General features: G+C 38.9%; 1 protein-coding gene across 6 annotated transcripts in view; it reads left to right on the top strand.

Annotated features, from left to right (window-relative positions):
• mtmr3 (myotubularin related protein 3) overlaps nt 1-14,979 on the top strand; it is a 124,138-nt gene that overhangs the window by 89,192 nt on the left and 19,967 nt on the right. For all 6 annotated transcript variants that reach the window (XM_060843680.1, XM_060843676.1, XM_060843677.1 and 3 more), the window contains 4 exons: nt 459-644; nt 743-913; nt 2,876-3,021; nt 8,112-9,591. In XM_060843680.1, coding sequence (XP_060699663.1) covers nt 459-644; nt 743-913; nt 2,876-3,021; nt 8,112-9,591 — 1,983 coding nt within the window. The remainder of the gene's footprint in view (nt 1-458; nt 645-742; nt 914-2,875; nt 3,022-8,111; nt 9,592-14,979) is intronic.

Genomic DNA, 14,979 nt, shown 5'->3' with positions numbered 1-14,979 from the left:
TCGAGTCTTCCACCACCTCAACTGTGCCTATCAATATATATATATATATATATATCAACAAGAAGCCCAGCAATCACTTCCCTCACTTTCCATGGAGTTCTAGAGTACATCTGATGAGGTCCTGGGGATTTATCCACCTTTTATGCATCTTAAGACATCCAGCATCCCTACCTCTAATATTGACATTTTTTAGGATGTTGCTATTTAATTCCCTACCTTCTGTGTCTTCCATGTCATTCTCTACAGTAAACACATGCAAAATATTTGTTTAGTATCTCTCCCATCTCCTGCAGTTCCACACATAGATGTCTTTGCTGTAGTTTTAGTTCATGCTCCAAAACAAGGGGTCATGTTCTAAAATCAGAGCAAAAATGAATTTTCAGTCTTGACAAAGCCCAGTATTTTTAACGATGCACATGCTGCATGAATTCTAACACAAACAATTACATATTTTTCAGGGTTTTCAGATATTGGTGGAAACTGAGTGGCTGGATTTTGGTCATAAATTTGCTGATCGGTGTGGTCATGGTGAAAACTCAGATGATCTCAATGAGCGCTGTCCTGTATTTCTTCAGTGGCTTGATTGTGTCCATCAGTTACAGAGACAGTTTCCTTGTTCATTTGAGTTTAATGAAGCATTCCTTGTAAGTAGATTTTTCTTCTGATGGTCCTTTCCTTTGGAGTAGACAGGTTTGCCAAAATTTAACAAATTCATTAATTTATTCCTATCTGTTTATTCTAGGCTAAATTGGTACAGCATACATATTCTTGCCTTTTTGGAACATTCCTGTGCAACAGTGCAAAGGAGCGTGAAGAGAAACACACTCAGGAAAGAACCTGCTCTGTTTGGTCGCTCCTGAGGCCTGCTAACAAATCCTTTAAAAACCTCCTGTACACCTCACAGTCTGAAACTGTACGTTTGGTTTCTGTAAAATGATTGTGGTACATAAACTAACATTTCATTCCTTGTGCTTTAATTATTTTGAGAAACTTTAATTCAATATACAGAGGAACCTCAATTATCCAAACAACATGAGCGGGGACTATTTTGTTTGGATAATCAAATGCCTGATAACACAATTTAAGAAGCATTGGGACCTTACGATCTTGTTCAGATAATCCAAAATTTGGATAATCGAATGCCAGATAATCGAGGTTCCTCTGTAAATAATCTCTCATTAGATTATACAGATGATGTGGAGGTGCCGGTGTTAGACTGGGGTGGACAAAATTAAAAATCACACAACAACAGATTATAGTCCAACAGGTTTATTTGGAAGTGCAAGCTTTCGGAGTGCTGTTCCTTCATCAGGTAGCTAGTGGGGCAGCATCATAGGATGCACATTTATAGTAGAAGATCAAGGTGTCAGGCAACTGATGCAAAGTATTAAACAAACCTAAATTGCTGTTAAGTCTTTGGATACTTAGAATGGGGATGCAGGTTTTGAGTGATTAATATGTAAATCTCAGAACTTCTTTCAAGTCACAGCCCCAAGATAACTGAACGTTTTTAAAAAAAAAGCAACATCTCAGCTCAGACAATGAATTAAATGTGTGATGTTAGAGTCGTCTGCATCTCAACCTTGAGTCAAACTGGTTCTATTTCCAAGGTAGGGATTTATAAAATGTCACATGACTGACTGCCTTTTTGAGTGTGTGCTTTTTGAACAAAATAGAATGTATCTGCAAATACAAATCTGCAAATTCACCCCGTAGGCGCGTGTGTGTGTGTGTGTGTGTGTGTGTGTGTGTGTGTGCGCGCGTGCTTGATAGACTCAGTGTATGCATGAATGTGACAATGGCCATGAGAGGGTGTGTGTGTGTGAGATTATGGCAGGTATGTCAATGTGTCTGTGAGAGTGTGAGTGAGTGAAGTGCGCTCACCTGTAGTGTGACATGAACCCAAGATCCTGATTGAGGCCATCCTCATGTGTAACAAACCTGGCTATCAGCCTTTGCTTGGCAATTCTGCATTGTGTATTCTGAAGTCCGTCTAGGAGGTTGGTCACCCGAAGATCCGAGGCCAAGTGTCCTTGACCATTTAAACTTTCCCCAACTAAGAGGGAACATCCCTGTCTGGTAATCATTGCGTGGTGTCCATTCATCCATTGTCGTAGTGTCTGTTTGGTCTCGCCAATATATCATGCCTCAGAGAATTCTTGCCTGCAGCGTATGAGATAAACTATGTTGGTCGGGGTACATGAGTACTTGCCGTGCAAGTGGTGGATGGTGTCCCCACGTATAATGGTAGTATCCATGGCGACACTCTGACATGCCTTGCTATGGTTGCCATGATAGGGTTGTATGGTGTGGTGATCGATGTTGCCCTGAAGGCTGGGCAGTTTGCTGCGAACGATGGTCTGTTTAAGGTTTGGCAGTTGTACTAAGGCGAGAAGTGAAGGCATATAGAAGATCCGATCTTTGTTAGTTTAGTCATATTGTATAGAATCTAAGAATGTTATCTTTGCATTGTTCAGTGCTTAGAAATGGCATTTGAGAACCAGAAAGTACACTCAACTCGGAATGTTAACTCTTTTCTCCCTACCGATGCTGCCTGATCTTCTGAGCATTTCTAGCAATTTCAGTTTTTGTTTTGGCTTTCTAACATTTGCAGTATGCTACTTTTGTGTTCCCATTTTCATTCCTGGGATCAATTTTATGACATTTTAGTAAGGTCCTGATTACAATCACTTTTCTTATGTGTTTTTAGCACCTGATGCTCAATTTTTATTGACAGTAAAGTATACAATTTTGTACAGTTCCAATTAGATTTTGTTTGTTTAATTAAAGTACTGTATTATAAAAGGAAACAAATTCAAAGAACAACATCTGTAGGTTGCATAAGCCAATCAAAACATTTAATTGTTTAAAACAGGTACTGCATCCAGTGTGCCATGTAAGGAATTTGATGCTTTGGAGTGCAGTGTACATCCCCAATTCATCTCCTTCAACACCTGCTGATGACCATTGTGCACCTTATCCAATTCCAAGGTCCATCCCTGAAGAGCAGCCATTGGGAAGGTAAACTTCAAGCTGAAAATCTGCTCATCTGAAGTAAGATCATTACAAATTATGATACGAACAAGCAAGGAATTTTGTTTGCTGTACAGTCAGTTGGGCAATGATTTAATCATTAATCTACTGCTCTGTAAATATGAACCATGTATATGGCCTAAGCTTGCATGTACTTAGCACCGCAATTAAATTTTTAAGAACATAAGCAAAAGAAGCAGGATAAGATCATATGGCCCATTGAGCAAGGTCTGCCATTCACAATGATCATGGCTAATTTTGGGTTCCAATTCTATTTTCCTACCCTGTAACCCTCCGTTCCCTGAGACATCAAAACTCTGCTTAGCCCTGAAAGATATTCAGTGGTGGCACATCTGCAACCCTTAGGTTGAGATTCAAAAGTTTGGCAATCTTTTGTGATTTAATTTCTCCTTAACTCAGTTCTAAATGATTGATCTCATATTCTGAAACTGTGTTCCCTTGTCCTAGATTCTCCAGCCAGAGAAAACGTTTCAGTATATACCCTTACAAACCCCTTCATAATCTTGAATATTTCAATGCAGTAATCTCTTTTGCCTAAGTCCTTAGTTTTCTCTGTACTAGATTTCAATCCTTTAGTGTCTGGTTCACAGAAACTCTTAAATTTGTTTAAAAAGTCAATTTTTCTTCATCAAGTTTTAAAATATGGAAAAGGATAGACTTGATCTAAAAGTTGAAGTTGTAAATTGGAGTAAGGCCAATTCTGACAGTATTGGGCAATTACTTTTCTTAAGTTGATTTGGAGAAGCTAGTCACATGTAAAGGAACAGGTGGAAAATGGGAGGCCTTTAAAAATGAGTTCAGAAACAATATGCTTCTGTTAGTGTGAAGGAAAGATTGGTAGGTGTAAGGTATGCTGGATGACGAGGGAAATTGAGCCTATGATCAAGAAAAAGGAGGAGACATATGTCAGGTATAGGCAGCTGGGATGGAGTGAATCCCTAGAGGAGTATAAGGGCAATAGTATTATAGTTAAGAGGGAAATTAGGAAGGCAAAAAGAGGACATAGCTTTGGCAAGTAGGGTTAAGGAGAATCCAAAGAGAGTCTACAAATACGTTAAGGAGAAAGGAGTAACTGGGGAGAGAATAGACCCCCTTGAAGTTCAACAAGGTCATTATCTGTGGAACCAGAGATAATGGGTAAGATATTAAATGAGTATCTTGCATCAGTATTTACTGTGAAGAAGGATATAGAAGCTAGACAACTCGGGGAAATAAATAGTAATATGTTGAAAAGTGTCCATATTACAGAAGAGGAGTTGGACATCTTGAAACCTGTAAAGGTGAATAAATCCTTGTGACATGATCAGGTGTATCCCAGAACTTTGGGAAGTTAGGAAAGTGAATGTTGGGCCACTTGCTGAGATACTTGTATCACTGATAGCCACAGATGAGGGGATGGAAGACTGGAGGTTGGCTAATGCGGTGCCATTATTTAACAGAAGTGGTGAGGAAAAACCGGGGAAGTATAGAGGGGTGAGCCTGACGTCAGAGGTGTAGTAAGTTGTTGGATGGGATTCGGAAGGACAGCACTTAGGCACATTTGGAAAGGCAAGGGCTGATTAGGGAGAGTCAGCATAAATTTGTGCATGGGAAATCATGTCTCACTAACTTGATTGAGTTTTTTGAAGAGGTGACGAAGAAGATTGAAGAAGGCAGAGCAGTAGATGTTGACTATATGGAATTTAGCAAGGCGTTCAACAAGGTTCTGTACTGTAAGCTGATCAGCAAGGTTAGATCACACAGATTCCAGGGAAGCTAGCCAACTGGATATTAAATTCACTTGAAGGTAGAGACAGAGTGATCGTGGAAGGTTGTTTCTCGAATTGGAGGTTTGTGACCAGTAGTGTGCGCAATGATCAGTGCTGGGTCCACTGCTTTTCACCATTTATAAATGATTTTGGAAATGAATGAAGGAGTAGTGAAGATAACACCAAAACTAATGGTGTAGACAATGAAGATGGTTATCTCAGAGTACAATGGGACTTTGATCGGATGGGTCAGTGGAATAAGAAGTGACAGATGGAGTTTAATGATAATTGTGAGATTTTGCATTTTGGTAAGGTAAATCCAGGCAGGATTTATGCTGTCAATGGTCTGGCCCTGGGGAATGTTGCCAAATAAAGAGACCCAAGGGTGCGGGTTCATAATTCCTTGAAAGTAGAATTGCAGGTAGGGAGAGTGGTGAAGAAGGCATTTGGCGCACTTGCCTTCATTGGTCAGTGCATTGAATATAGGAGTTGGGAAGTCATGCTGAGGCTGTATACGACGTTGTTAAGGATACTTTCGGAGTACTGTGTTCAATTGTGGGCTCCCTGCTTTAGGAAAGGTGTTGTGAAACTTGAAAGGGTTCAGAAAAGATTTATAAAGATGTTGCCGAGATTGGAGAGTTTGAGCTGTGGGGAGAGACTGAATAGGGTGGAGCTTTTTCCCCTGGAGCATTGAAGGCTGTGGGGTGACCTTATAGAGGCTTGTAATATCATGAGGGGCATACATAGGGTGAATAATTGCAGTCTTTTCGCCAGGGTAGGGAGTCCAAAACTAGAGGGCATAGTTTAAAGGTGAGAGGGGAAAATTTAAAACTGACCTGAGGGGTAATTGTTTTCTCGCAGAGGATGGTGCATGTTTGGAATGAGCTGCCAGAGGAATTGGTGGACGCTGGTACAATTATAACATTTAAAAGGCGTCTGGATGGGTATATGAATAGGAATGGTTTAGTGGGGTAGGGGCCAAATGCTGGCAAACTGGATTTGATTTATTTAGGATATCTGGTCAGTATGGATGAGTTGCACCGAAGGGTCCAGTTCCGTTCTGTATAATTATGATTCTATAACTGACTTGATATTTTGATTGGGAAATGCAAGCCCATGTTACCAGGGAGAGGGTGATGTGGTGGTAATATCACTGGATTAGTGACATTAGCTACTGCTGGGGACTTCTGTTTGAATCCCATAATGGCAGATGGTATGATTTGATTTCAATTTTTACCAAAATTCTGGAACCAAAAATATTAATGTAATCTTTGTCATTTGTTGTTAAAAGTCTTTCTGGCTCAATGTCCTTTTAGGGAAGGAAATCTGCCATCTTCATCTGATCCACATGTGGCTTCAGACCCACAGCAATGTGGCTGACTCTTGACTGACCTCCATAATGACCTAGAAAACCAGTCAGTTCAAGGGCAACTATGAATGGTCAACAAATGCTGCCAGGGGTACTTATATCCTTACAAAAATGAAATAGAAGTGTATTTTGGCTGACATGTACATTAATATTTTAATTTATTCTATAAAAGTGACAGCTCCTTAAACCTGTTCTGCCTTTCAATTAGATCACAGCTAATTAGATCCTAACTGCACCTACTCATAACCCTAACTATCTTGGCATGACAGAAAGTATGAATCTTAATTTGTAATTTCACATTGACTTTGCTTCAACAGCATATTGGGGCGAAAGTTCCATATTTCAACTACTTTTGATGTAGTCCACTCAATGGCTTATCTCTAAGTTTAAGATTATATTCTCCTGGACTTTATCCAGTAAAGAAAATAATTCATGTCTGTCTACTCTTATCACATTATTTAACTGTAAACATCCCTGTTCAGATCACTCCTTAATCCTCTTTCTATTCAGAAGAATACAAGCCTAGTCTACACAATCTGCCTCCATAATTTAAATCCTTTTAGCTTTGTTAGAATTATGTTACATCCACATAGAATAATATCGTCTTCTTAAAGCCCAGAACTGAATGTAATACTGCAGATAAGATTTAACCAAATCTTTGTAAAAACTATAAAGTAACTTCCATTCCTTCTAGTCTTCCTGAAATAAGGACCCTTATTTCCCCTTTTACTTAGTTTACCAGTCCAGCTCTTAGCGATTTGTGCCATGGTCATGCTCTTCCAGAGATCCTAGATTATTAGAAAATACTCTGATTTTTATGTGAAAAGTAGATGACCTCAGACTTTCCTACATTGAACTCCTAATTGCTATAATTTTGACCTCTCTCTTAATCTGACATATGCCCCTTTGCAACTTTAACTACTTTAATGTTGAAACTGCTTGAATCTGGATGCTAAACTTGATTAAACATTTCTTTCTTGGTTTTCAGTTGAGCATTTAGCTTAAAACAAAGCAAAATAATGTGATTGACAGCAGGATAGGTTAAGGAACTAGCTTCAAGAAAACTGAAAGAAGCCAGCAAGTCTGGAGTTTGAAGAAAAGCCTCGCTTGAAATTCAGTCCAGATAATGAAGATTTCTGTCATCTTATTTAACTTTAATAAATGTAGGAACTACAAAGATTATCTAATAGATCACAGCATTAAATTGTCCAATTCCAGTTTAGTACAGATGTATTTTTAAGTCTTTGGACTGGATAGGTCCTTCAACAGGGAAAAAAAAACTATTTAGTGCATAGTTGAAATATTTGTGCTAATGTTTTTGCTTTGCAAGTACAATCACATGGCCCATTTTGCATTCCTATATACAAAAGAAGTGCTTTGTTTTATCAACTGAATATTTTTAAAACCCTGACTCAAGTGATGCATCAAATAACCTGCCTAATAGCACTAATGATGAAAATCATTTAGGTTTAGGGGGTATCAAGAAGTAGTTTTTCTATACCATATTTAGAAACTATCTTAAAAAATTACTTCGCAACTACTTGAATAAAACTGCAAGATATTTACTTGGATCTTATTTCCTAAGGGACTAATTGCTTATTACTAAACAGGATCATATGCATCTCCTTCTTTCTGTTAAACAGACAAGTAATTTTATAGCTTGAGGGCACTCTTGCACACACAACCTGGGGCAAGGCCAGGAAGCAGATTTGCGTGGACTTCCACAGGATTTAGAGGGATTTATGCTATTTGCATTATTTTGCTCCACCCTCTAGGTATCTGACCACTGAGCTAACCAACTTCATGACCTTTTATTAACCTCTTTCCTTCTTGGCTATTGATAGCTATTTCATTTTGGAATTGCAGTTGTAGATGGAGAAACCAGAATTGATCCTAATATATTAAACAGTTAATTGATAAATATATTTCTGTTACCAAAGGTTACCAAAGACTAGATCATTTGACAACTTGACAACAGTTTGCGATAATCCTGGGCCTACAGCAAATAGACGCTCCAGTGATCCAAGTCTAAATGAGAAATGGCAGGAACATCGCAAGTCATTGGAACTTAACAGTGTTGGAATAGGGGGATTGATGGATGGGAATGGACTAGATGATTCCTTCAACAGTGAAGCACTGGAAATGGGAAAGCTAGGCAAGAATCCTTTGGGAGCTGAACTTTCTGTAGCTGCTGGTGTTGGGGAAGGTCAAATGGAGAATATTTTACAAGAAGCCTCTAAAGAAGATAGTGGGTTGGAGGAGCAGTCGAAGGATGCACCAGTAACAGAATTAAAACGAGTCGTAAATGTTTTAAGTAACAAAAGCGAGCTTGACAGTGGCCTGACTAATCAATTGGTAACTTTTGTCACAGAATCTTCGGAAACATTAGCAATGAATGAAATGGAAAGTACTGAGCCTAATTCTGGGCTTGTAACAAATTCAGAAGAAGGGACCCAGGATGGGTTCTTAGAGTCCACAACTCAGATTCCATTGTTGCATGGTATAGATGCTGGTTTCAGAAAGGTGGCTACTGATAATTCTTCAAGTTATCCAGAATCGTTTATGGAAGCAAAGGATTTGATTAGTCCAAGTACTGAACCAGAAAATCAATATACTACAACGCAACCTTGCTTCCCCCATTTAATCACTCCAGACAAACTGGAGGAGAAGATATCAAATTTGGAAAGTTCTACTGAAACTTTAACGGGAGATGGAACAAATCAGGAAGCGCCACAAACCTACTCTAGTGATAAACCTTATTTGAATACCAGAGGAAATGGTACCATGATACCTGCTGTAGACACTGAAAATAGTTTTTCTCAATTTATACCTGAAAACCAGGACATGGTATTGAAACCAAGATTTGCAACTGACCTACATAGGACTTCAGATAAAAGCATTCAAAGTTCACAGCCTCCTCCTTGTGCCTTGTCATTAAGTGAATGTAAAGATGGATTTGTTCCTAATGGAGAAGTCAATAGTGAAAATACAGTTGTGGAAAAAACAACAGACTTTGGAAGTGGTACTCAAAGAAATACCACAGCTAATGGACTCTGTATCAATGGAGACGAGTTGAGAGGGAAAACGGTGTTAAGTAGACAAGTTTCTGCAGCTAGTTGCAGCTCTGTGCAGTTTCCATCTGGCCATTTTAGAAACCCCCATCCCAAGTGGTCGCATTACTGCTCTGGAAAACAACAGCCAGTCACAAGCCCAGATCAACCTACACGAAGCCATTTGGATGATGATGGGCTGGCCACTTACAATGATATTATTCAACAGAGACTTCGTCAGATAGAGGCAGGGCATCAACAGGAGGTAGAAACTTTAAAAAAACAGGTGCAAGAACTGTGGAGCAGGCTGGAGTGCCAGCATTTTAGCAATTCATCCCTGCGTTTTAATGGAGATTTTAGTGATGAAGTGGTAAGTCCAGGAATTTTTTTCTTGCATAATTAATGTTGATTGTATGATGTATTTGTGGACAACAATTCGTTTTATTTAAACTGTCAGATTTTCAAATCATAGTAATCAAGTTAAATTAAAAACCAATGTTGATGATATGTTCGCAACCTTTCTACCTCAGGCATTTATTCTTAACATGCTAAGTAGGAGCTTAGTCTTCTGCTGAATTAGAACTCAAGGCATCCTTTCCTTGTGATAGTTTATTGACTGAACGGCCACATAGCCCCTAACAAACCCCTCAGTACCACCAGCTCCCCTTTTAAAGTTATTTTTAGTAAAACATTGTATATCAAAATATTTTAGTTAACCCGTTTGGACAGATGTGTTATGATACACATCTGGGGCAGGTGGGACTTGAACCAGAGGTAGGGACAAACCTTTGCTATCCTGACAACGGATATTGTTGCTGTTACACAGTCTTGGATGTATTGTGATAAGTCTCCACCATACAGAATCGACTGATAATTTTGTTTGTTTTTTACTTGCATGGAGTAATATATTGGTACAATAGTAGCTATGTTAAATTTTTTAATATTAAGTTTTGTTTCAAACTTATATGTTTGTTTGTAGCCACAGCATTTTCAGCGATTGGTTTTCTTCCCACTCAGCCCTGCACGTTTGCTGAAACATTCCTCAAGGATTAATCCTGGTCTGGACAATTTCCATCTGAATGTTTCCCTTTACAGAGTTGTTCTTATTTACTGAAGCTGATCTTATGTTTAAGTGCTTGACATGCAGCTGCATCTTTAAACCTCTTTGCTATCTCTACTCATCGTTAACATCCAGTCCTTGATGTTCCATAATTATCTCCAACTGAACCCTCATTTTCTCTGCCAAAATGCCATTCAGGTTCTTGCCACTGAACCCATCCATCAGCGACTGCCTTCTACAACCTCTGAAGTCACCCAAAGCCATCAGCATACGTGCTGCTGAACAGTGCCTTTTGTTATCTGTAGACTGGACTAATCTAATGCTGTCCTGGACAGCTTTGCTTCCTTTAAATTTGAACTTATAGAATACTCTGCTATGTACATCCTGCACCAAGTCCTGCTCACAATTCAAATCTCACATTGTAAATCCACTCTCATCCTCTGATTCCCAATCACTTCATATTTAGAATTATCATTGATGGTTTCAGATTACTTTCTGACTTAGCCCCTCCCTATCTCTTTAGCCTCTTCTTTTATAAATCTCAAATTCCCCATTCCTCCATCTAGCTTTTTCATTACCCCAATTCCTTTTACTGACCTTCAGTTGCGTTTCCTTTAGGAAATTCCAAAATTCATTACCTTTAGTACAAAACCTGAAAATGCTAAAATATTTTAATTTTTCTTAAACCTTTCTAACATCTAGAGTCTTTACTCGTTTTCATTACTCCTGTAACTCTGGGGTTTTCATTCAAGTCTCCGCCTATATCTTGTGAAACACTATAAAGATGATCTAATTGAGCAAACTCTTGGTCGCTCAGTCTAATTCATGCTGTTAGAATTTCACCATTAAATAGGCCAGGAGAAAAATGTACAATGGTGTTTATTTTCTTGCTTCTGACTATTTTTATTTTTGTATCATTCATTACAGTGGAATAAATGAAAAGCCCAAATTGACAAAAAAAAGTCAAATGTAACAGCATACATTGTGCTTAACTGTCTCTGCAGTTTTCCTTGTCTTTTAATTGGAATAGATTCATTAATTTTTATAATTATCATTTTGAGCTTGGGTCTTAAATATTAATGCATTTTAACATCTGTAATTTTAATTATCTTGTACAATATTGTTAAATCTATGCGAGTACCTCTGTGTACAGTCAGAAGATTGTAGCGAATCAAATGACTAACTTAGAATATTTGGTATAAAATTAGTTTTAGCTTTCAGAATGACTTCTTTGTTATATTGTTGACATTTTTAAATGGTCCACAGCATATAAAATAATTGTACTAGAATGTATTAGAATTAAATAATATAAATATTATGCATTTACCAGCTCAGTAACTAATTCAGTAACAGCTATTATTGCTAACGGCTGATGAGGGAACCTGCTTTGGTTTCCTTGCTGCTCATGGGTTCCTCATTAAATGATGGGAATGATTGCTATCTCACTCAAAGACTTTAAAAAAAGAGAGGCAAACAGTTGAATGGCATGTCTCAACAAACTTTCAAAATTCCCTGATTAGGAAACATTGGCTTTGAATTAGTCTAATCCAAGGAAATCTTGGGTAAAGGCTCCTATCTCCAGAGTGGATGATCAGAGACCTAAAGACCAAAACATTGAATGTATTCAAAAGGCGGCTATATATTGCACTTGGGGCGAATGGGATCAAAGGTTATGGGGAGAAATCAGTTTTAGGCTATTGAGTTGATTGATCAGCCATAATCGTAATGAATGGCAGAGCAGGCTCGAAGCACTGAATGGTCTCCTCCTATTCCTATCTTCTATGTTTCTATTCAAAAGCAGGTAAATTCAGTATTTTGGAGGGGATGGTTAGATGGCAGTATTGAAAATTCTTATTGGGAGTCCTTCAAGTGAGGACAAATATATGTATGGAATAGGGTGTAGGTTTGCTCGCTGAGCTGTAGGTTGTATATCCAGACGTTTCATTACCTGGCTAGGTAACATCATCAGTGGCAACCTCCAAGTGAAGCGAAGCTGTTGTCTCCTGCTTTCTATTTATAGGTTTGTCCTGGATGGGGTTCCTGGGGTTTGTGGTGATGTCATTTCCTGTTCGTTTTCTGAGGGATTGATAGATGGTATCTAGATCTGTGTTTGGCTATGGCATTGCGGTTGGACTGCCATGCCTGTAGAAATTCTCTGGCATGTCTTTGCTTAGCCTGTCCCACGATGGATGTGTTGTCCCAGTCGAAATGGTGGGTTTGTTTTCATCCATGCGTAGGGCTACGAGGGAGAATGGAACAGGGAGAATCAAACTTAGGAAGTGTGAAACTTACGTTTGTGTTTTTGCATTTTAGGGCTTGTTATTAAGGTTTGATTAAGCATCAGTCAAACAAGTTCCAATAATTGCAGCACAGCAACACTGAATACCCTCTTCCATGCTTTTGTTACTTCTATGCTTAAGTATGCTAATATTGTTCTAACAGTATTCCAACATGTTCTAATGTTAAGTATGCTAGTATGGTTCTAACAGTATTCTAACACTTTCAATGTGTAAATTTCAGATGTTGCAAACTCTACTTCTCAGACACTAACTGCACCAAATTCTGTTCATCCAGTATCTATATGTTCACCTACTTACTTTGACTCCTAATCCAGCAACATTTTTGAATTTAAAATTCTTCTTCTACTGTTCAAGTCCCCTCACAACCTAATTATTTGTTAACTCTGTAAACAACTTGTGTATCTATGCTATTCAATGCAATACTATTAATGACGTGCCTTCACCTACCAAGGTTTGAAATTTGCTTCATAAGCCTCTGCTTCTCTATCCTTCTACCCTCCCTTACTTAAAACCTAGTTCCATTATCTCTGTGGCTTGATGTCACACTTTGCCTGATAAGTTATGTGAAATTCCTTAGGCCGTTTTAGTATCTTACGAATGCTATTTAAATACAAATTATTACATTTAAGCTTTCAATACAAAGAAATAGGGTCACTCAGCTCAGTTTGGCTGGGTGGCTAGTTCATGACAAAGTGATTTCAACAGCATGGGTTCAATTTCCACATTAGTTGGTAACCATGAAAGAGCCCACTTTCTTAATCTCTCCCTTCACCTGATGTGTGGTGACCCTCTGGTTAAACCACCTTGCTCTTTAATGAGTAGCTTTATAGTCTGATAGGAGTGTGATTTGTTTTAACCTTTTATAAAGAAACAATGTAATACAACAGGCAAATATTACAGCTTTTGGAAATCTGAAGTAAAGATACAAAATGCTGCTACATGAAACTGAAACTACATTGCTGATTAATATCCAGATTTCTTTCCTACATTCCTCCTTGAGTGTGAAATTTGATAAAGTGCATTTGAATTTTTTTTAAAAACTTGTATACATTCTTATATATTCATAGTCACTTGATAGATTTGACATAAATGGATGTAAGTTTGCTTGCTGAGCTGGAAGGTTTCTTTTCAGATGTTTTGTCACAATACTGAGTAGCATCATCAGTGAGCCTCAGGTGAAGCACTGATGGTATGGCCTGCTTTTCGTTTGTCTGTTCACATTATATATTAATAATCTGGCTGAAGGGACTGGGGACATTCTAGCGAAGTTTGCCGATGATACAAAGTTAGGTGGACAGGCAGGTAGTACTGAAGAAGTGGGGAGGCTGCAGAAGGATCTAGACAGCTTGGGAGAGTGGTCCAGGAAATGGCTGATGGAATTCAACGTGAGCAAATGCGAGGTCTTGCACTTTGGCAAAAAGAATAAAAGCATAGACTACTTTCTAAACGGTGAGAAAATTCGTAAAGCCAAAGTACAAAGGGATCTGGGAGTGCTAGTCGAGGATTTTCTAAAGGTAAACATGCAGGTTGAGTCCGTGATTAAGAAAGCGAATGCAGTGTTGTCACTTATCTCAAGAGGGTTGGAATATAAAAGCACCGTTGTGCTACTGAGACTTTATAAAGCTCTGGTTAGGCCCCATTCGGAGTACTGTGTCTAGTTTTGGTCCCCACACCTCAGGAAGGACATACTGGCACTGGAACGTGTCCAGCGGAGATTCACATGGATGATCCCTGGAATGGTTAGTCTAACATACGAGGAACAGCTGAGGATCCTGGGATTGTATTAATTAGAGTTTAGAAGATTAAGGGGAGACTTAATAGAAACTTACAAGATAATACATGGCTTGGAAAGGGTGGACGCAAGGAAATTTTTTCCGTTAGACGAGGAGACTAGGACCCGTGGACACAGCCTTAAAATTAGAGGGGGTCAATTCAGAACAGAAATGCGGAGACATTTCTTCAGCCAGAGAGTGGTGGGCCTGTGGAATTCATTGCCGCAGAAGGCAGTGGAGGCCGGGACGCTAAATGTCTTCAAGGCAGAGATTGGTGGATTTTTGATGTCTCGAGGAATTAAGGGCTACGGGGAGAATGCAGGTAAGTGGAGTTGAAATGCCCATCAGCCATGATTGAATGGTGGAGTGGACTCGATGGGCCGAATGGCCTTACTTCCACTCCTATGTCTTATGGTCTTATGTGTTTAGGTTTCCTTGGGTGGTAAAGTCATTTCCTGTTCTTTTTCTCAGGGGGTGGTAAATGGGATCCAAGTCAATGTGTTTTTTGATAGAGTTCTGGTTGGAATGCCATGCTTCTAGGAATTCTCGTGCTTGTCTCTGTTTGGCTTGTCCTAGGATGGATGTGTTGTCCCAGTCGAAGTGGTGTCTTTCCTCATCTGTATGTA

Source organism: Hemiscyllium ocellatum, chromosome 24 (genome assembly GCF_020745735.1).
Source record: "Hemiscyllium ocellatum isolate sHemOce1 chromosome 24, sHemOce1.pat.X.cur, whole genome shotgun sequence".
Lineage (NCBI taxonomy): Eukaryota > Metazoa > Chordata > Chondrichthyes > Orectolobiformes > Hemiscylliidae > Hemiscyllium > Hemiscyllium ocellatum.
This window is presented reverse-complemented; position numbering and strand designations above follow the sequence as displayed.